Here is a 23,672-nt window from a genome sequence, read left to right on the forward strand (position 1 = left end):
CTTATGCACTCTCGAGATGAGGTCCCCTCTCTGACCCAAGCTTTCCATCAAATGATCCTAACTAATTTGAAACCAAGATCAAGATTCTTAGATCTGATAATGCCAAGGAATACTTTGCAAAACCCTTGGCATCCTATCTCCTTGATCATGGGATCATTCATCAGAGCACTTGTCCTCACACACCTCAACAAAACAGGGTTGTTGGGAGAAAAAACAGACATATTTTAGAAGTAGCTAGAAGCATCATGCTCAACTCCAATGTTCCCATACACTTTTGGGGAGATGCAACCCTTACAGCCATATACCTCATTAACAAGGTTCCTTCATGGATCCTAAACATGCAAACCCCATTCAGTCTTCTATATCCAAATAAGGACCTATTCACTATTCCCCTCAAAACTTTTGGGTGTACTTGTTTTGTTCAAATCCTTAGACCTCATCGCTCCAAGTTTGATCCCAAAGCCACTAAGTGTATTTTCCTTGGGTATGCACAAAATCAAAAGGGATATTGTTGTTATGAGCCAGTTTCAGGGAAGCGCTTTGTATCCATGGATGTCACCTTCTTTGAGGATATGCCCTACTATCATAAGGCTTCTCCTTTAAGGGGGAGAATAGTGAGGAAGGGATTTCAGTTTCAGCTCCAATAGTTCCTTTACTTGTCCCAATTACTGGGGTGGGGGTGTGTGTTGCGAAGAAGGTTGTCAAAAATGCAGGGAGTTGAGAGTGTATCATAGAAAGTGGTGGAGGCAGGTTGATTCTCGTACTCAACAACAATCCAAGCCAGTTCCAACATCTTCTATAGCTCTAGATTCAGACACTATTGCTCCCACTGTTGATCCCACTGTTACAGAGGTTCAACGTTCACCGACAGATGACCTTGATCTTCCAATTGCTATTCGTAAAGGGAAGCGCCATTGCACCCCATCCACTGCACATTGCATCTCCAAGTTCCTTTCCTATAATTGTCTCTCAGAATCCCACATATCTTACTTGGCATCTATTTTTGCTATTCCTATACCAAGAAAAGTGCAAGAAGCTCTTTTGATACCTGAATGGAAAGAAGCAATGCAAGTAGAGATGGATGCTCTTGTCAAGAACAACACATGGGAACTAATTAACCAGCCTGAAGGGTAGAAACCTGTTGGATGCAGATGGGTGTCTACTGTGAAATATAATGCTAATGGTACTGTAGAGAGGTATAAGACCAGATTGGCCACTATTTCAGTTGGATGGTACTATCAGAGTTCTTCTATCCATTGCTGCAAACTTCTCATGGCCACTATTTCAGCTGGATGTTAAGAATGCCTTCCTCAACAGAGACTTGCAAGAGGAAGTATACATGGAGTTACCCCCTGGTTTTTATAGTACAAAAGCAGGAAAGAAAGTTTGCCTTTTGAAGAAGGCCTTGTACGGGCTGAAACAATCCCCGAGAATTTGGTTTAATAGTTTTTTTTTTTATCAATAACCACAGAATTCATTAATATTGGAAAAAAGTTACAGGGAAGAGGAGCTAAAGATTCTCAACTCCTCATAACAGAAATAATCTTGGTTTGATAGGTTTAGACTGGCTTTGGATAAATTCAGATACATACAGGATCGGTTAGATCACACTCTCTTCTTTAAGAAGACAAATCATTCCCTGACTCTACTTGCAGTCTATGTAGATGACATTGTGATAACAGGAAGTGACACTAGTGAAATTGAAACCCTTAAACAACACATTCACAAGGAATTTGAAGTGAAATACCTAGGAAGGTTACACTACTTCCTAGGAATTGAGGTAGCTCAATCTAAGCATGGCATTTTCATCTCCCAAAGGAAGTATGTTCTAGACTTATTGGAAGAAGCTGGCAAGTTAGGAGTGAAACCTGCTGATACTCCCATTGAGCCTAACCATAAGATAAGTGCAAAAAGTGGAGAACTCCTTGAGGAAAGGACTATGTACCAAAGGCTGGTTGGGAAACTTCTTTATCTCTGTCTAACCCAACCAGATATTTCTTATGCCGCCAGTGTTGTCAGTCAATACATGCATTCTCCTAGGACCACCCATCTCCTTGCAGTAGAAAGGATTCTTGACTACTTAAAGAGATGTCTAGGGAGAAGTATATTCATCAAGAATAATGAATAATGGTCATATGGAAATAGAAGTGTATACAGATGCGGATTGGGCTGGATGTGTTGATGATAGGAGGTCCACCTCTAGATATTGTGTATTTGTAGGGGGAAATCTTGTTTCCTGGAGAAGCAAGAAACAAAACGTTGTTGCTTGCTCCAGTGTAGAAGTGGAATACAGATCCATTGCCAATGGTGTTGCAGAAGTGTTATGGCTGAGATCCTTACTTAATGAGTTGGAGGTTGATTATGAGAAGCCTCTGATGTTGTATTATGATAATCAATCTGCAATTAATATTGCCCATGACCCAATACAGCATGACAAGACTAACCATATCGAGTTTGACAGACATTTTATCTGAGAGCAAGTTGCATCTCAAGAAGTATGCCTTCCTTACATTACCCCAGACATGCAGTTAGCTGATCTCTTTCGAAGCAGTCACAAAGGCAAATTGGAGACAGATCTATACAAGTTGGGCATGACAAATATTTACTCCCAACTTGAGGGGGAGTGAGGAAATAGTTGGTTAGCCACGAGTGTAGGGTTCCATACCCACACTCAGGCTCTAGAGTGTGTGGTTTCATACCCACACCTAGTTGTTTCTAATTTCTTTTATTAGTAGTTTTTAATTTCTGTTATTAGAAGTTTCTAATTTCTGTTCAGTTGGGCAGGCTGGCCTTATTGTTTCTAATTTTTGTTTATTTCCTATTCTTTTAAGGATCCTAAAATCTATAAATAAAGAAGTGTATGGGGTGGCAGATCATTCACCACTTCTCTCTCTCTCTCTCTCTCTCTCTCTCTCTCTCTCTCTCTCTTCTTCTCTTCAAACCTGTAATACAGTAAACAGTTCTTCTTTCAAGTAAGACAATGGGAAGAAAGTACAAAGTTAAAAAGAAAGTAGATGATTCCTTGCATGTTGATACCTATCCTATAGCTGAAGTTGAGGATGAAGCTAAAGAATAATTTCAAGCTATAGAAATTGTAGATATTAAAAATCAAGAGGGTGCATGCCAAGAAAAAAAACAATAATTGTTGGAGTTTCCAACACCCATGATCAGCCTGAGGTTAATGATCAAGAAGAAATAGAAGAGGAGCAAGTTAAAGAAATTTAGGTGCAAAATACAAATGTGTTGACTGTAGTAGATCCTAATAAGAAAGTAAGTGACTTTACCTTTCAAGTTCAACTAGAACCAATTCAAGAATTGCAACCTAACATAGAACAAGTCCCACCAATATCAACAATGAGAGTCCTACAGTTTGTTGAAGAACCAAGGATAGCAGAACACATAGAGATGGTGATTCCTAAGTTAGAGATTGAAGGAAAGGTTCCCAATGTTGCAGTTAAGAGTTTGGATAAGCAAAGAGAAGATTCATCATAATGGTTGGTTGATGAATTAAGTGTTCAAAAAGTAATGTTATCGATGATTTCACAAAGATGGTTAGGGAAGTCAGTGTTTTAGAAATACATTTCTTTCAAGATCCTTTTCTAGTTCTGTGTGTGGCCTCTACTCTACAATCCAAGCACATAGCTGTGGGAGTCCTACTCCCTTTGTAATTAAGGCATATCAACTTTTCATCTTCAAGTTGTTCAAAACTCGAGGACGAGTTTTTCTCAACCGGGGGAGAATGATGCAAGAGCTGAAGAGTCAAAATTGAAATTTTATGAATTTCTGTATTTTTGGACAGTAGGGGTATTTTTGTCATTTTTGCAATTTCCTATTAGGGTCCAATGATAGGGTTTGAATTGTCTAGTTATAGCTTGTTTATGTTTAAAATTTCAGTCATTGCATAAGTAGGATCAGAGTTATTGAGTTTTCTTTGAATTGAAATAGGATATGGCAGGTTAGTTTGAGTCCTATGGTGAGTGATTCCCATGCCCTAGAGTGATTCTAGGCACCCTGTGAGTGATTCCCGGTATTTTCTCTCTTCTTTCTCTCCCTATTTTCTCTTTTGTTCCTTTCAAGAAGCCATTACAGCCATCAACAGCCATAAAACTCTGATCAAGAAGACCATTCAACATTCTCTAAGGACTAGAACTGACCTGGTCCTACATCGGTATCATTCTTAAGTTTATCAATTCCAATAAGTTTCCAATGGTTCTCTCCTTTTCTGAGAAAATTCATAAATCTCTTTCTTCCCATAAAGACCAGCAAACTGTTGCCCTAATACATCTCCATATAATCCTCCCTCTTTTCAAAGGCCTTCTAAAGTAAGGAGAGAAAAGGCTTTCCGAATTCGGGGGGGGGGGGGGGGGGGGGGGGGGGCGGTCCAACTACACCCAAAGAGGGAGAATACCCATTCTCAAATAGTTCTAGCAACCAGGCAAGAAACCAATAAGTGATAACCAGTTTCCCCTTCAACTTTGCAGAGAATACACCTATGCGGGGATAAACAAGAATTGGGTCTCTTTCTTTGAAGCAGGTCACCAATGTTAATTCTTTCCAAGAATATCTCCCAACAAAAATTGCCAACCTGAGGAGGAAAGGGCTTGCTCCAAACGCCTTTAACAGGGAAAGACTGACCACTAGAGGTACCGGAAGAGGATGGGGTCCAAATTCTGACATCTTAGTGGGATCCAAGAAAATGTTTTCAAGAATGGTTAACAAATTCAAAGTACAACTAAGTTCTATGTCCCTAACAGCCCTTCTCAAGCCCAAGTTCCACCCAAACCCAGAAGAGGAGTCTGAAGACGCAATGAAAGAATTGAAAAGTTCATTCTTCAGATCAGATAGAGCATACAAAGATGGGAACTGGTCCATCAAGGGAGAATTGCCAACCCAAGTTTGCTCCCAAAACTTTATAAGGTTACCAGAATTCAAATCACACCTGATCCAAGGAGAGAAAGCTAGAAGAAGATTATGGATGGCTCTCCAAGGTGAAGCACATGTAGTCCTTGCCAGAATTCCAAGATCCTAGCCATTGTTCCCCAACCCATGAATGCTAGCCACTATCTTTGTCCACAACTTTTCCTTTTCCACCGGAAACCTCCAAAGCCACTTCCCCAATAAAGCCATGTTTCTTTTCCTGATGTTCCTAATCCCAAGACTACCTAGCTTCTTGCACCTAGTCACCACCTCCCATGCTACCCTATGGTCCCTCTTCTCCTCTCTTGGCTCCCACAAGAAATCTCTTATTAATTTTTCCAATTTATTGGAGACTTGTGGGTATCTTAAAGACTGACAAGAAATACACAGGCAGGTTAGTTAAGGTAGACCTGATCAAAGTGATCATACCCCCTAAAGAAAGATAAGTTTTCCTCCAAGAACAAGTCTTTTCTCAAGACTTCTTTTTTTATAGTTTTTAGCACTTAATCCATTATCAATACTCTATAATATCACGACAAATGTAGGAAAGTTCCCATTCAAATAAGTGGCTTGCAACATATACATTATAACCAAAAACTTTCTTTGAATACTCAATGATGTAAACATTGAATCCACAGAATCCAGGAGAAAGCTTGCTTGATTAAGACTGAAGATTGTGAAGCATACATACTATTTGCAGGGCTATGAATTTAGTTCTCCTAGATCAGGTATAATTTATACCTTAGAAATTCAAGAGAGCAGCAACCTTCTGCAATGGCTATCACTCCCACATCAGTGATTTGAATACACCTATCAAGTCATAGACAAGCCCTCATCAAGCTGCATACCTTTGTCTTTGTTTCCATCACTAGCTATAACAGCTCATAAGATTTAACTTACCATGTCAAGTTCAGAGACACCAGATTCTTGCACTTGGCTATACAGGAAAGGCCTTGATCGGAAAGATTCTGACATGCAGATTCAGTGATTCACATGATTAGTTTTTCCTCGTAACTACAAAAACTAGGTCTGAATATTTCAAGCAGGATGAAATTTACCTGTGCACCACAGAGATCTAAGAACCTCAGATGAGCTAAAACTGCAATCTTCTTGTAAACTTCATCAGTGAAGCTGAATGCAATGAAGGCAGAGAATTCTACAGTTCAGATCTTACAAAGAAACCCAACAAAGAGTAAATGCATCTATACATACATCTTAATGCATAAAGAACATATTACATACCTTGAGAGTGCATAAAGGTTGAGACTTCGTAACAAGCAACACTTAAGCAATACTTGTTGCAATCCACCATCTGTTACCTTGACACACCTAAGAACAACAAAATGATGAATATCTGTAACACATGCATTATCTTGACTAACTGGTGACAGTAGTTCTTGATTTGAGATGGCTTAGGCAAGATGTCCAACATGGAATTTACATTAAAAACTGAAGCATCTATGATGGGTATGGCATAATGTCCATGCGTATTGATTTGAGATGACAAGCTAGAGATGTTCCAAAAGGAAGAATCAAGGGGGATTCATATAATGGTTGAGCACTCTGTGAGATGAAAAGAATCAGCTTGTTTATATTAATCCTAGCCATATCTGTCAAAATCTTACAATTTTGGATACTATACATGATTCAAATCATGAATCCCAAGGTCCTATATCTGAATCCTTTTCTTAAAAATCTTATGATGTATAAGATTCATGTGATTTGAATCAATTAAATTCAGACTTAATTCTCTACCTAGCCTCCATATATTCTTAATTTTTGGCAAATTTCTAAAACAACAGAAATTATCTTATAATTCAGGATTCGATTTGATTCAATCTTCTCTATCATTTAAAATATGGTTATAATTTTCAAAACACCTATCTTATAATTCAGCATCTAATTTAATTCAAGTCTCCCCCTCCCTCACGTGCCACTTTAGTAATAGTAAACATAATCAGAATGGTGATCATTCTGTTGGATCATTGATAACAGCTATACTTGCCTTTGGAAAACAATTAATAGATTGGATGGTGAGGGTTATCTCAAATTAATGAACTCCAGTCTATGGTTCATGCAAGACATGTCCTGTCCATTGGACAGCTGGAGTCAGAGACCATCTACTAGTTGTCTACTTGCTGAGCAGCTAGTGTCACAATATGGTTTATTAGAAGGTCGGAACATATTCCGTATTTTATAAGTGCAACTATTGAGATCTGGAGACCATGAGTGAGAAAAACCTAATAGTGATATCTTGATTCCCAACTCCCAATGATCAGATACCATAAATGGTTGATTTTTTCAAATTAGTGCCTTTATCCTACTAAGTGGATAAATTCGAATGATATTATGCTACAAACAGAAGATTCAAGGATCAAGATCTATGAACACAATTCCCAAACTGATGGGGGAGAAGACTAGATAGAACCTGCCCACTTGGGCTCTCTCTTACCTTTAAAAGAATTTATTTATTCAAGATGTGAATCTGTCCTTCAAATCTGATATAAAACTGATAAAAAATAAGAAAAGTGAGAGAGAAAAGAAGGTTACAGAAGAATAGAAGAAGAAGAAGATGGAGAAGAAGAGAAAGGAGAAGAGAGTTCGATGGGTTTCTCTCTCTCCCTTCGCTAATGTTTTATTAATCTTAATAAATTATGCTAATTACAAGTCTGCCCTTTAAGTGGGCGGCCAGCAAAGCAAGAACTTAATAGAAATTAAAAAGAGATTAACAGGCCCATTAACTCATAAAACAGATAGAACACTACTTAAACATAAACCAAATATTAGGGCCCATTCTGCCCAGTCTCTCTACACTCCCCCTCAAGCTAAGCATAGATGTCAATCATGCCCAGCTTGCTTATATAGTGTGTCAGCTTTCCTTTTGGAACACCTTTGGTCAAAACATCAGCCAACTACTCTTCTGAAGCAATAACTAGCAAGCAAACTTCCCCTAAAGCAACTTTCTCCCTTATGAAATGTCTATCAACCTCTATGTGCTTTGTTCTGTCATGCTGAACAAGATTATGTGCAATGTTGATAGCTGCCTGGTTGTCACAGTAGAGCATCATTGGCTTTTCATAGTCAATACCCAACTCTCCCAAAAGTGATCTCGACCACAATAATTCTGACATTCCATGTGACATCGCTTTGTACTCTGCTTTAGCTGAGGATCTAGCAACTATAGACTATTTCTTACTTCTCCATGAGACAATGTTCCCTGCCACCAAAGCTCAATATCCTGAGGTGGATCTCTTATCATCAATACATCCGGCCCAGTCAGCATCAGTATATGTCTCTAGCTTCATGTGTCCATGCTTGGAAAACATAATACCTTTCCCTGGACTGCCTTTCAAGTAGCACAAAACTCTTTTTGCAGTTGCTAAATGTGTTTCTCTAGGAGAATGCATAAATTGACTAATAACACTTACTGCATAGGAAATATCTGGCCGAGTCATGCAGAGATATAACAACTTCCCGAGTAGTCTCTAGATTACTCCCCTATCAATCAACAGTTCACCATCAATAGCAAAAAGCTTATAGTTTAGGTCTATAGGGGTGGAAGCCGGTTTAGCACCAAGCTTAACAGTCTCTACAAGGAGATAAAAAACATACTTGCATTTAGAAATGAAGATACCATCCTTAGACCTAGCAACTTCAATTCCCAAGAAGTATTTGAGATCCCCCCCAAATCTTTTATCTCAAATTCAGTGTTAAGAAATCTTTTGAGCTTAATCACTTCCTGAGTGTCATTACTCATAACCACAATGTCATCAACATAAACAATAAGAAAAGTCACCAAAGAGTTACTTCTCTTCACAAACAAAGTATGGTCAACTTGAGTCTATGTATAACCAAAAGAAACAAGGGCAGCTCCGGATCTCTCAAACCAGGCTCTAGGGTACTTACTGTTTGAGACCATAAAGAGACTTCTTCAATTTGCACACCTTCCCTTGCATTTCCTTTCCATACACCCCTGGAGGTAAAGACATATAGACCTCTTCATGTAGGCCGGCTTTGTTCCAACATGTGCAAAGTGTTATGTATGTGGTCCCTATAATTGTACTTGCCACCTACCCTCTTCACTACTTACCATGGCATATGCTTGGGCAAGAGTGACCTCATCTTTGGCCAAGATGTTCTGCCTAGTAATGTCGAACTCAGGGTAGAGTCCTGTGAGAAACTCAAACACCCTGTTTCGTTCCACTAGTTTTCTAAATGTCTCTGCATCTTTACTACTCTCCCATACAACCGTCTCCATAACATCAATTTCCTGCTATAGTGACTTCAACATGGAGTAATAAATTGCTACACTATTCCCCCCTATCTCAGATTGTTCACATCACTCTTCAACTTATAGGCTCTTTCAACATTTAACTTCTGTGAATATGTTTCTATAACACTGTCCCATATCTCCTTGACTGAGGTCATCTAGAGGTAATGCTGACTTATATGGGGCTGCTACTGCATAGAGTTGACCAACCACCCAATCACCGTGTAGTTTTTGATAAATCAATCACTGTGTAGTTCTCCTACATCTATTTCTCATATGCAAGGTTTGTCTTTGCAAGTTTTACCTTAGGCTGAGTTTGGGAGGAGTACAAATGCAAATATGTAGAGTACAAAACCTTATAATTTATATTATTTTGTATGTATTTATGCTTTACATATTTGCATTTGTACTCCTTCCAAACTGAGCCTTACTACCTATGACATACCCTAGTTTACCTCTACTGCAAACACAAATCCATATGGACTATGCCCAGGCTATATAATTGGTTCCATCTAGTTTAATTGCGGTCACACCAGTCAAAAAGGAATCTACCGGACCAACCTTGGATATCGGCATCTACTTCATTTCACTTCCAAATTGCTCCATTGATCAAGCGGGGAAAAAAATAGTTTTTTAGTCTTTATAGACCTAACTGAGGTCAGTACAGTACCTGGAGATTCAAAAACTAGGATTTCACTGCACCCAGCTATTAGGGAGAAAGAGAGTAGTCACTCCTACTAGAGCTTCCCAACCCTCTTCAAATCTCAACCGCACATTTCTAGGGATCCAACTACACCTCCCAAGCCCTGAGTGCCACATCCAATCCTTCTCCTTAACTTGTAACTTGAAATCTCTCTAGTCAGCTAGGGTTTTGGGCAGAAAAATTATGGCTCCAATTCCTAGCAATTTTTGTCCAGATTCTAACTCTCCAAACCCTCTACCAACTAGGCAAATAGTCCTCTGATTGATCAGCAACTTATCTCTCCATACACTCTTCCAATCGAAGGGTGTATGGGAAAAAAAGAGAAAAAGAAAAGAGGAGGAAGAATTGCTTTGATACCAAGATGTGAACCTGTCCTTCAAATCTGATATAAAACTGATAAAAAATAAGAAAAGTGAGAGAGAAAAGAAGGTTATAGCAGAATAGAAAAAGAAGAGAAAGGAGAAGAGAGTTCGATGGGTTTCTTTCTCCCTTCACTAATCTTTTATTAATCTTAATAAATTATGCTAATTACAAGTCTGCCCTTTAAGTGGGTGGCCAGCAAAGCATGAACTTAAAAGAAATTAAAAAGAAATTAACAGGCCCATTAAGAAAATGCCCATTAACTCATAAAACAGATAGAACACTACTTAAACACAAACCAAATATTAGGGCCCATTCGGCCCAGTCTCTCTACAATTCATAAATATCCGTATGGTGATTGAACTGCATCTTCACCTTTTCTTTTTAAAGATAATCAAATTCCAATATAAGCGAGGGTTCAGATAGATACCCTACCCAAATCTTTTCCTTCTATGTGTCTTTTTTTATGAATAGTGAAGTATTTTATTAAGATTAATAAAGGTGAACCAGTTTCTACTTTCCTTGTACCTTCTGAGTTCTCTTCGGAGTTTGGTTGGAATTTGGGACTAAGAAGAGAAATCAGAGACACAGAATTGTATATAACCTTATCACTCCTTTCCATCCTTGAAGGAGTGTTCCTAGAACCAACAAAGGTAGACAGCAGAATTTGAACCCGCTCTCCTTCTGGTACATTCTCTTGTGCCTCTTTTTTTTTCAAGCCTTAACACAATCAACTGCTCCCTTTGGTTTGTCCTTTCCTGTTAAGGAGGTGTGGTCTCAACCTATTCCTTCAAAGGTGGGAAGTTTCTGTTGGGAATCCTTCCTAGAAAGAGTTAACACAGGAGATCTTCTTCAAAGAAAAAGGCTCAATAGATGTTTGTCTCCTCATTGGTGTGTCCTCTGCAAAGCCACTGGTGAGTCTGGGTTTCACTTACTAATTTCTTGTCAATTTGTAAACTTTATTTGGGAATAAACACTTCTTTATTTGGGTATAGGTGGAACTCTCCAACGGATGTGCAAGGCTTGTTTACTTCCTCTCCTAGCTGGCCAGTTAAAAGAGCAAAGATTATGTGGAGATGTTTTAGGGCCGGAAGTGTGTTGGTCTATTTGGGAAGAAAGAAACTTGAGAATCTTCTCAGAAAAGGAAAGAAGTGTGGAAGCAGTGATAGAAGTGATTCATGCAAGGGTAGTTCATTGGCTGAAAACATTTGACTTATTTATGGACTTCTCAATTGATGTTTTGTCAGGGAATTGGAAGGAAATTGCAGATTCAGCCCTAGCCAAGAGGGTCTCCAGTTCTGTCTAGATCCCTCCACCTATTGGCTTTACTAAGCTGAACTTTGATGGCAGCAGCATGAGCAATCCTGGGCCCTCCGGAATAGGGGGAGTCTTGAGGGACGAAAGAGGGATTGTGATGGCTATGTTTTCTGGCCCAATTGGAATAGGGGACTCAGAAGGAGACTCTAAAACAGTGGTGAATTGGTTAAAAGGAGAAAACTCAAGACTATGGAGCTACAGCAATGAAAAGAGGAAATACAACTGGCTGACAAAAGATATGGAAGTTCAATACACTTGGATAAAGAGAAGCGCAGACTCTTTTGCAAATGGATTAGCTAGACAAGGGGTGAATAAGAACTCTGTTTCTTGGGCTCAACTGTAAATTTTTCTGTTTTTTGGCTTTAGTGGCATTTGTAGGGAGTTAAGTTACTTTAGCTCCCGTTGAATTTTTTTAGCATTTAATTAATTAATGAAATCTCTGTTATTCATAAAAAAAAAAAAAAAAGATTAATAAAGGTGAACTGCCAAGTGAAAGATTTTGGGTAAGTGGGATTAGGTAATCACCTATAGTGAAGTAGGGAGGAAGGAGGTTTGGGATTAAGTAATATTCGGAAAAGGAATGAAGCTTTGTTGGGAAAGTGGTTGTAGAGGTTGGCAAGGGATAGGGATAAGTTGTGGGCTAAGGTAATACTGAGTATTCATGGGCAAGCAGATGATGGCTAGGACTCTGGGCTTTTGGCAAGGACTACTAGAGCTTCTCCATGGAGACCATACATGCCATTCTTCCTTCATTTCTGCAGTACAACAGGTATGATCTTTGTTCTGGGAACCAGGTGAATTTCTAGGAGCATCTTTGGGTGGGAGATGTGCCATTGAAAAATCCAATTTCCCTCTTTATTTTCTCTCTCCCGGTATAAAGGGGAACCCATGTCTACTTTTTAGGTCCCTTTTGAATCAACTTTGGGTTCGATTGGGATTGGGTCTTAGAACAGGTCTTAGGAATTCAGAATTTGGAAATGTCTTGGATCTAATCCAGATTTTGGATGGGGTGGTATTGGACCCTTCAAAAAGGGATAGTAGAATTTGGACCTTATCCCCCTTCGGTGTCTTTTCCTGTGCCTCTTTCTTTAAGACTCTGGTGCAACCTGCCAACAACAATGTCCAAACTTTTCCAGTAAAGGAAGTATGGGGTACATCGATCCCTCCGAGGATTGGAGCTTTTTGTTGGGAAGCCTTTTTGGAAAGATGCAATACTTGTGATTTATTCCAAAGAAAAAGGCCTAATTGTTGCTTGTCTCCAAACCTGTGCATTCTGTGCAAGGCTAATGGTGAAAGCCCCTACCACTTATTAATTTCTTGCTCATTTGGTTCTGATATTTGGGAATGGTTTATGGCTTTATTTGGATATAGATGGATCCCTCCTCCAAGTATACAAGGCTTGTTTGCTGCTACTTTCTTTAGGTGGCTGAAGAAAAGGGGTAAAATCATGTGGAGATGTGTGAGAGATCCCATATGTTGGACTCTATGGGAGGAAAGGAATTCAAGGACCTTTTCTGAAAAAAGAAAGGAAGAAGAGATCATTGGAGTTATTACAGTCAGGGTGGTGCAATGGCTAAAATCTTTGGATCTGTTTGCTGATGTCTCCACGGGTATGTTGCTTCACAATTGGAAGGAGGTGGCAACCTCTACACCAGCTCATTCAACCGCATGTCCTCTGTGGTCACCACCAACCCTTGGATTAACAAAATTAAACTTTGATGGGAGTAGTGAGGGCAATCTAGGACCTTCAGGTGTAGGAGGGGTTTTCAGAGATGAAAATGGGAAGGTGGTTGCATTGTACTCAGGTCCCATTGGGGTGGGTGACTTTCTTAGAGCTGAGATGTACGCTTTAGTGGAAGGATTAAGGAAGGCAAAAGAGCTGAATATTCAAAAGCTGATTGTTGAAGGAGATCATAGTTAGTCTTAAACTGGTTAAGGAAAGACAGTGGACTTTGGAATTATGCTAATTAGAGGACAGAGGTTAAGTGATTATCCAGGGGAGTAGAAATTCAGTATCATTGGGTGAAGAGAACTGCAAATGCCTTTGCAGATAATTTGGCAAAGCAAGGGGTGGGAAGAGACCAAATGTTTTGGGCTACTTTGTAATCTCTTTTCTTGTTCTCTTGGGGAGAGTTAAGTCGTTTTATCTCTCCACGGAGTGCTGTATGTAATCATGCTTTTTATATTTAATATAAATCTCTGTTATTGATAAAAAAATAAAAAAAAAAAAGGTGAATACAAAACAGCTTCTCCCAAAATGCAGAAGTTGTTGCCTTAAAAAACAAAGTAAAATTACAATTGAGCTCAGAATAAGTGATCCTTGTTCACCCCTTGCTTAGCTAGTAGGTCAGCCAGCCCATTTGCCAATCTCCTCTCCCACTGAACTCTAACTAGTTTTATTTTTTTGGAGGAAAACTCTAACAGTTAGAGTTCTAATTTAACTCTAACTGTTAAATTAAAAGCAAGTGGACTTGAATCTTCTCATCTCCACCTAAAAGACCAAGCTATTGTCTCCGGTTCTTTAAGCCAATCAGTTACCACTTCAGAGCCACCTTCAATGATCAAAATCCAAAATTCAACTCTTTAGCAATTTGTGCTCCCTGTAAAACAGCTTGCACCTCTGCACTAAAGTCACTAACCGCATCCCCCACTCCAATTGGACCAGAGTATGGCAACAATCTGTCCCTCTTCATTCCTGAATACACCCCCAATACCAGAAGGTCCAGGATTGCCAAGGCTGCTGCCATAGAAGTTTAGCTTTATGAATCCTTCTTCTGGGGGCTTCCACTCTACAACAGGTTTGTCCTTAACCAAAGAAGAATTTGCAACAGATTCCCAGTTTCTCCATATGTCATCAAAGGAGAAGAGTGAGAATAAATCCAAAGCTTTATCCCAGTTAATAGCCCTTATTAGCAAACAGTAGCCTCATCCCTTTCTTTATCATTAAAAATCCTGTTATTTCTTTCCTCCCAAACTGTTCATACTAAACCAACGCTAATACATCTCCATAAAACTCTACCTCTTCTCTTAGGCCACCTGAGAGTTGTAGGGTCAAAAAGCCCCCCGATTTGTAAAGGCATCAACCACCTGCACCCAGAAGACCAAAAATTTTTTTCTCCAAGTTCCACAAAAAAGGGACAAGAAATTACAAGATGGTAACAACTTTGTCCATTTTCTTTGCAAAGGAAACACCAGCTTGGGGAAATGCAAAGGTTGGGTCTTTTCTTTTGGAGGGTATCCAACATGTTTAATTTCCCAAGAGAGGCTTCCCAACACAGGGATCCAGCCTTGGGGGGGATGGGCTTAGACCAAACTTCCCTCCAAAGATACGGCTGAGGGTTAGGGACGGAACACAACTGAGAGAAAAAAAAGAGGCACAAGAAAAAAAGCCCAGAGAATTGGGTATCTAGATTCTAGCATCAGGTTTAGAAAAGTCCAAACAAATAGTGACTAGGGTTTTGAGTAACAAAGAAGCTTGATCAAGTTCAATGTCTCTTAGATCTCTTTTGAACCCCAAATTCCAACTGAAACCAAAGGACTGAGAGAAATAAACAAATCCTTGAATGGGATCACTTTTAAAAAGGGAAAGGGAATACAAAGATGGATAAAGGTGTCTCCCAAAACAGAATTCTATCTCCAGTACACGCATCATACCCGATAAGGCTGAGAAATTGGGGAAGGATACCGTGAATAGCCTTCCACGGAAAGTTTAGAATAGTCCGCTGAGACACTCCAGCATCCCAACCATTTTGAACACATCCAGGAATACTTCCCACAAACTTATGACAAAGCCTCTTTCTAATGGCCATCTCCATTTACCCAACAAAGCTACATTCTTCTTCCCTATATTGCCTAACCCCAAACCCCCTTGCTCCTTACTTCTACAAACTAGATCCCACCTCACCATGTGATCTTACCTTCCTTCACCAGGATCCCATAAGAACTCCCTCATGATCTTCTCTACTTTCAGTACCTCCCTTTGTGGCTCTCAAAGACTAAGAGGAAGAAAACCGGAAGGTTTGCTAAAGTAGACTTAATTAGAGTTATACGACCCCCTAGAAACACACAATTCCTCTTCCAAGCTAATAATTTCTTAGCACATCTTTCAAGAATTGAGCTCCAAAAGCTTCCTTCCCATGGGTTGGATCCTAGAGGCATACCTAGATATTTCAAAGGCCACCTAGTGGTAGGACAACCTAAGGCTTTTGCAACCCCAACCATCTCCTCCTCTCCCAAGCTCAGTCCCACTACGCAACTCTTTTCAAAATGGTTCTTCAACTTAGAGACAAATTCAAACAGTTTGATCACCTGCTTCAAAGTACTTGTCTTTTGAGGATCAGCACTCTCATAAAAAATAATCGTATCATCAACAAACTGCAAATGTGTAACAACTAGGGGTGCTCACAATTCGATTAACCAAACCAGTAGTACTGGTTTTTGGAAAACCAATAACCAAAACCAAACCAAAGTTGATCGGTTCCATTCATCATTTTTTTTGGTTTTCTTATTTTTAAAACATTTATTATAAATAAATATATAATAAAAATTAGAAATACATATAAAATATTATATTATAAATAATAAATAATATATTATATATAAAAAATATATAATATACATAAATATATAATATGTAAATATATATATATTGGTCGGTTTGGTTAATTGCCAGGTTTTTATATTGGTTAACTAAAATGGAACTGGTACCTTCGGTTTTTCAAAAATACTGAAATAAAACTGAACCAACTAGTTCGGTTAACCAGAATTTTCAATTCGATCTCGTCGATTCAGTTTTTTGGTTTTTCTTGCTCACCCCTAGTAACAATTGTGCTCTCTCTCTCTCTCTCCCAACCCTCCAACCTTTAAATAGTTCCAAGCTATCAACTATTGCGATAAGACTACTAAACACCTCAACTACCAAGGTAAATAAGAAAGGAGAAAAAGGGCCCCCTTGCCTCAAACCTCCAACAAATCGTGCCCTCTCTCTCTCCCCTAGTAGCAATCATGCTCTCTCTCTCCCCTAGTAGCAATCATGCTCCCTCTCTCCCAACCCTCCAACCTTTAAATAGTCCTAAGCTATCAGCTCTTGCGATAAGACTACTAAACACCTCAGCTACCAAGGTTGTTGAAGATTAATTAGTTTTATGATGTTTTTCTAAGTAGATGTTTTATGTTAGTTATTAGATAGGAGGTGGGGATCATAGTAGTTATGTGAGTCCAAATTTTATTATGTTTTTTGAGTGTTATATATGCTGTTTTATGTTTTGCCACCCTATAAGGGCATAGTTGTCTTTGTATTGTTCTATTATTTTAGTATAAATAATAAGTGAAGGGGGTGCCCAAATTATTGCTCTCTTTTCTTTCAACTTCTCTTCTTCTCTTCTTCTCCTTCTCTCTTCCTTCTCTCTTCAAGAAACTACTTTCTTTCATATTTTTTAATTCAGCAGATTTCTACTTGGTATCAGAGCGAGGCTAGGGTTTCTTGAAGCATTCTTATGCAGCCCTAGATCAGTCGACTGCATGAAGTAGTAAAGGGCTGATCGATTTGCTATAGATTGCCCAGTTCTTGGAGTTTTTGGTGGGATCTAGACATCAAGAAGGTGATCTACTGTTCGGCATCAAAATTAGGAAGAACTGGAGTACGGGGAAGAGTCCTAGAAAAGTTGGACTCTTTGTTTTTTATTTGATCTTGGGCACCCAGGTATTGTTAGTTTTCTTTTGATTTTCTAAAGAGGGCAGTTTCGTTTCTGAAATTTTCTAGGCCTCCCGGAGTGATCGATTCACTTTTCTCTCTGTTGGGAGGCGTGGGGAGGAGAGAGATTTCCCTCCAGCTAGGGTTTTCTTCTTCCGAAAGGGTTGGTTTCTGTGTGTGTGGTATTAAATTATTTTTTGAAGGTCTCCAATCTTTTTTTTTTCTATTGTTGAATTGTTTGAAGTAAAATGGAGAGTTAGAATACCGAGATGAAATCTACCGGTACTGTGGGACTGGATGTTGGAGGTAGTAGTGATATTTTTGGGTCTGGGATCATTACTACAGTAAACTTTGATGGTACAAATTATTTGGAGTGGGCACAATCAGCTAAGATGGCTATCGATGCCCATGGAAAATTAGGGTATCTCACTGGGGAGGAGAAGAAACCTGACACAGACTCTTCCCGATGGGTGCAAGAGAACTGTCTTGGCTGTGTAATTCTATGTTACCTCATATTGCAAAAAATTTCCTATGGGCTAATACTGCTAAGGAGATTTGGGATGGAGTGACTGAAACCTACTCTCAAAAGCAAAATGAAGCCAAAGCCTATCAGTTAAGAAATCAGGTGATAAGTATGAAACAGGGAGAAAAACCTCTTGTTGTGTATTTCTCCATGTTGAAAACCCTATGGCAGAAAATAGATCACTTAGAAATTGTGGTTTGGGAAAGTGTAAATTGATGCAGCAACTTATCACAAACTAGTAGAGAGGAATAGGGTTTTTGAGTTCTTGGCAAGGCTGAACCCTGAATTTGACATTGCTAGGCAGCATATTCTTTCTAGGGAGGGTGTGACACTCTCTCAGGCCTATGCTTTTGTCTCTGGAGAGGAGAGTAGGAGGAATGTAATGCTAAGACAGCCTGGGATTGACCAATTGGCTATGGTTGGTACAACAAAACCTAAGTCGAATGGAGACAGGGGGAGTAGTGAGACTAGAAGGGAAGATAAGAAGGACTTGGTGTGTGATTATTGCAAGAAGCCTAAGCATACCAGGGACACTTGTTGGGATATTTATCCAAATCTTATGCCTGCTCGGATAAGAAACAAGAAGGGAAATGCAAATGTAGCCACTACAGGAGATTCTTCAGCCCCTCTCTCCCAAAGATTGGGAATCCATTGCGGTAGCAGCAGTGAGAACAGAATTAGAGAGGTTTGGACAGCTTATGAGTAAGAAAGATTCACCCAGCTCTAGCCTTCCAGATGGACAGCAGAATGCAGGAGCCAACTACACCACTTCCTTTGCACATACAGGTAGTTCATATGCAACTACAAATCTTGCATCCACTTCAGTTAAGGAGGGACCTCCCTGGATTAGAGACTCAGGAGCATCTGAGCATATGACTAATGCCCCTACCATTTTCAGTTCCTATCAGTTGTGCTCTGGTAGAGACAAAATCTCTACAGTAGATGGTTCACATATGCCCATTGCTAGGAAGGGGACAATTAGAGTGACCAATGATATAACTCTGTCCTCTGTTTTACATGTTCCTAGACTTCATACCAACCTATTGTCTGCTAGTTCTTTGACAAAAATTTTGAATTGTTTTGTGACCTTTCTTCCTGGTAATTTGTTTTGCAGGATCTGGAGTCAAAGAATATGATTGGGAGTGGTCATGAGGTGAATGGAGTCTACCTTCTGGATGAGATTCTGAGACATCAGGGCCATCATGTTAGCAGTAGCAGTAGTAGTGGGTCAAAGTCAGTAAACCAGATTATGCTTTGGCACAATCGCTTGGGACATCTTTCTTTTAGTTCTTTGAAATGTCTTTTCCCAAAGTTGTTAGAGTCTGTTCAATTATCTACTTTGGAGTGTGAGAGTTGTCAGTTAGGAAAGCATTGTAGACAGTCTTTTAAACCAAGTAATAAAAGTACTTCTGCTTTTAATATTGTTCACATTGATGTATGGGGACCATATCAAATCCCTTCCATGGGAGGATTCCGTTACTTTCTCTTGTTTGTGGATATACACGATATTCTTGGATATATTTGATGAGATCACGTGATGAGGTTTCTAACTTAGTACGACAATTCCACCAGATGGTTCTCACGCAATTTGGAGTGAGAACTAAGGCTTTTAGATCAGATAATGCCAGATAGTACTTTGAGAAGGACCTAACCACGTATCTCCTAGAACATGGTGTAGTTCATCAAAGAAGCTTTGCATATACACCGCAACAGAATGGAGTTGCTGAGAGGAAAAACAAACACATTGTGGAGGTGGCAAGGAGTCTTATGGTGTGTGCTTCGATTCCTGTGCAGTTCTGGGGAGATGCAGTTCTTACAGCCGTACATGTGATTAACCGTGTTCCTTCACGGACTTTGGGGTTTAAGGTGCCATTTAGCCTCCTTTTTCTAGATGGAGAGATATTTCATATACCTCTGAGGGTTTTTTATTGTGTTTCTTTAGTTCACATTCTTGGTCCTCATCACAAGAAATTGGATTCTAAGGCCAAGAAATGTGTTTTTCTTGGGTATGCTCTGAACCAAAAGGGGTATTGTTGTTATGACCCTGTTATGGACCCGGGCGTAGGATCTCGTCACGGGTCGGTCCACGGGGAGAACCTCTAGTTTCCCCTTGCCTCTCCCTTTTCGTGCAGACCCTATCATAGCGACCTGAGGGGTGATTTGTCCAAGAGATCACCCTAACTCTCATTTACTCTTCTCTTTGACTGAAATTTTGGATGCCTTTATTCAATAATAGTGGCTCCTTAAATAGGAGATTACAAGAGTCCTGCTCTTGGGAAGACTCCTTGCTGAATAGGGAGACCTCCAACTCTATCTTGATAAGATAAGATAAGTCTCTCTTAATCCTAATCTAATAAGATAAGATAATCTAATCTACTAACTTAATAAGATAAGAATAACAAGATAGTCTAATCTAATCTGCTGAATGGATAAGATTGTTGTTGTCGAATTGGATAGGATGAGAACACCGGATCATTGTTGTTGCTGCTCCCAATACGCGTCCACATCATTACTCCCCTCTTGGACTACGAGCTTGTCCTCAAGCTCGAATTCAGGGTGGGTGTCTGGAAACACAGTCAAAGGAATACCGAATAGGTGGAATGACTTTGCCCTCCTGGATCGGGTTCCAATGAAGAGGGTTCATCCTCATCTTCCTCTTGTTTCACCAGGAGGCAGAAAAGTCTCTTGCACTTGTGCCCTGCTGAGTAGAGTTCATCGCAATTAAAGCATTGTCCCCTCGCCCTGCGTTCCGCCATCTCAGCCCTGGACAAGTGCTTAATAGGGGGTGCAACAACACTGCTCCCCACACTGGATGCTGATCTGGAATTGTTGCTCGTCGGTGGCTTTCGTTCTTGACTGGCTACTGAATATGGAGCCATTCCGAGTGGTTCCGGGGATGCCCATGCTGATGGAGGCCGCCCCATACTGAAAGTTCCACGGCTAAGTTGTATTTTGCGTTCGAAGGCGCGAGCTATATTCATGGTTGTAACCAGGTTGGGGGGATTATGCATTTCCACGTCCACCCGCAGGGGTTCAGCTAACCCAGCGGTGAACATGTCTACCTGCTGGTCCGGTCGCACTAAAGATGCCCTCGCAAGGAGGGTCTGGAACTGGCGCTGGTATTCTACCACTGTGTCAGTTTGTTTAAGGTTAATCAGCTCGCCTAAGGGGATGCTTGTCAGTGGGGGCCCAAATCTAAGAAGGCAGTAGGACTTGAACAAGGTCCAACTGAGCCCAGGTTCTTCCTGTTCTAATCGATAGAACCAGAGTTGTGCTTCCTCTGTTAAGTGAAAGGCGGCTAGGCTTACCTTATCCCAGTCGTCTGTCCGTTGATTTCAAAAAAACTGCTCGCACCGGTACAGCCAGCCCAAGGGATCTCCTTTGTCGTTGTACGACGGGAATTCTAACCTGCTGTACTTGGGGATGACTGTGGCCCCCTGGTGACGAACTGCTGTTCACCGGAAGACTCTGGCAGATCTGGTCGGCGGCTACTAGTGGTTGTCACCCCTTCTGTGTTCCTCTCTTTGCTAGAAAGGAATAACTCCATCAGATGCTGTAGCTCCCTGACTTCGTCCTTGATTTCCCGTACTTCCGAGCTGGTCTCCATGAGCCGGTGCTCGAGTTCGTGGACCCTGGACGGCAGCTGCTCCAGATCACCCATGACGCCTTGCTCTGATACCAAAATGTTATGGGCCCAGGCATAGGATCTCGTCACAGGTCGGTCCACGGGGAGAAACCTCTAGTTTCCCCTTGCCCCTCCCTTTTCGTGCAGACCTTATCGTGGCGACCTAAGGGGTGATTTGTCCAAGAGATCACCCTAACTCTCCTTTACTCTTTTCTTTGACTGAAATTCTAGATGCCTTTATTCAATAATAGTGGCTCCTTAAATAGGAGATTACAAGAGTCCTACTCTTAGGGAGACTCCTTGCTGAATAGGGAGACCTCCAACTCTATCTTGATAAGATAAGACTGATAAGATAAGATAAGTCTCTCTTAATCCTAATCTAATAAGATAAGTCTCTCTTAATCCTAATCTAATAAGATAAGATAATCTAATATACTAACTTAATAAGATAAGATAAGAATAACAAGATAGTCTAATCTAATCTGCTGAATGGATAAGACTGTTGCTACCAAATTGGATAGGATGAGAACACCGGATCATTGTTGTTGCTGCTCCCAATACGCGTCCACATCAGACCCAATGTCGATGAGTAGATTTGTCACTATGGATGTTACCTTTTTTGAATCCACATTCTTCTTCTCGAGTGGTTCTCCTCAGGGGGAGAGTTTTGGGGAGGAGAACTCACAATCTGTTTCTCTTCCTGTTTCTATGGTGCCTCCATCAGTTCAACCAGCATCCACATCAGTTCAGCCACCACCTGCACCATCAGTTCAGCCAGCACCTACACCTCCAGTTTCATTACCTAAGTCACTACGGGTAGCCTCAAAGCAATATCAATGCCGACAAATGATGGTTGACTCCACACATTCTCGACCCACACCACTCTCTGTCAGTCCTTCTAAAACTCCAGATTCGACAGATATAGTTCCAGGAATTCCTCTTGAGCCTGAGCCTGTTATGTTTTCTAATGATAATGTTTCTATCCCTAACATCATTGTTGCAGCTGATCCCACTGACCTTGATCTTCCCATTGCACTATGTAAGGGGAAGAGAAAGTGTACAGCCCACTGCATTTCACACCATCTTTCCTACAATGCCTTATCACCCTCCTACCGTGCTTTTCTTTCTTCCTTGGATTCCGTGTTTATACCTAGGAATGTTACTGAGGCTCTCTCCAAACCTAAGTGGAAAACAGCCATGCAAGATGAGATGGATGCTTTGGTCAAAAACCAAACTTGGGAAATAGTTGATCTCCCCCCAGACAAGGAGACAGCCGGATGTTGATGGGTATTCACAATGAAGTATAAAGTCGATGGCAAGATAGAGAGGTACAAGGCAAGGTTGGTAGCAAAAGGGTATACTCAGATCTATGGTGTTGATTATCTGGAAACCTTTGCACCAGTAGCTAAGATGAGTTCAGTTCGTAACCTTTTATCTCTAGCAGCCACCAATTCATGGCCCTTGTTCCAGCTTGATATCAAAAATGCTTTCCTCAATGGTGACTTACAGGATGAAGAATATATGGACATTCCAACAGGCTTTTATGAAAATGTTGGTAAATGAATGGTGTGCAGACTCAGAAAATCTCTGTATGGACTGAAACAATCACCTAGGGCTTGGTTTGACAGGTTTAGAGGGGCACTCACCCGTTTTGGATACACATAGACACAGTCTTATCACACCCTCTTTGTGAAGATGAGAGATGCTTTGGTGTCAATTCTGATTGTGTATGTGGATGATATAGTGGTGATAGGAAATGATCTGGAGGAGATTGATGATTTCAAAAAATCATTGCAGCAAGAATTTAATATCAAAGATCTTGGTGAGCTCAAATACTTCTTAGGGATTGAAGTTGCAAGATCCAAGCATGGGATCTTCATTTCACAGAGAAAATATGTACTTGACCTACTGCGAGAGACTGGGAAGCTAGGGACCAAACCAGCAAACACTCCTATTGATCCAAATCATAGAATTAATGGTGTGGATGGTGAATTGGTAAAGAATGTGCGGAGATATCAAAGAATGGTGGGCCGGCTGTTGTATTTGTGTATGACACAACCAGATATTTCTTATGCTGTCAATGTTGTGAGTCAGTACATGCATGCACCTCGGGTTCAACACTGGGAAGTTATTGAGAGAATACTTGCATATCTGAAAAAGCACCCTGGCAGAGGCATTCTTTTATCAAATCATGAGAAGCTGAAGCTAGAATCCTATACAGATGCAGACTTGGCAGGATGCTTAGATGACAGGAGGTCTACATTA

General features: G+C 40.3%; 1 protein-coding gene across 3 annotated transcripts in view; it reads right to left on the minus strand.

The window, feature by feature from the left end:
- The window catches only part of LOC148872854 (RNI-like superfamily protein), a 50,861-nt gene that overhangs the window by 14,544 nt on the left and 12,645 nt on the right, over positions 1 to 23,672 (minus strand). For all 3 annotated transcript variants that reach the window (XM_088969391.1, XM_088969392.1, XM_088969390.1), the window contains 4 exons: positions 6,160 to 6,246; positions 5,976 to 6,048; positions 5,818 to 5,885; positions 5,659 to 5,727 (listed from right to left, as the gene is read on the minus strand). In XM_088969391.1, coding sequence (XP_088825517.1) covers positions 5,659 to 5,727; positions 5,818 to 5,885; positions 5,976 to 6,048; positions 6,160 to 6,246 — 297 coding nt within the window. The remainder of the gene's footprint in view (positions 1 to 5,658; positions 5,728 to 5,817; positions 5,886 to 5,975; positions 6,049 to 6,159; positions 6,247 to 23,672) is intronic.

The sequence above is a fragment of the Nelumbo lutea genome, chromosome 2, assembly GCF_056320005.1.
Source record: "Nelumbo lutea isolate HS-2025 chromosome 2, American lotus-T2T, whole genome shotgun sequence".
NCBI lineage: Eukaryota > Viridiplantae > Streptophyta > Magnoliopsida > Proteales > Nelumbonaceae > Nelumbo > Nelumbo lutea.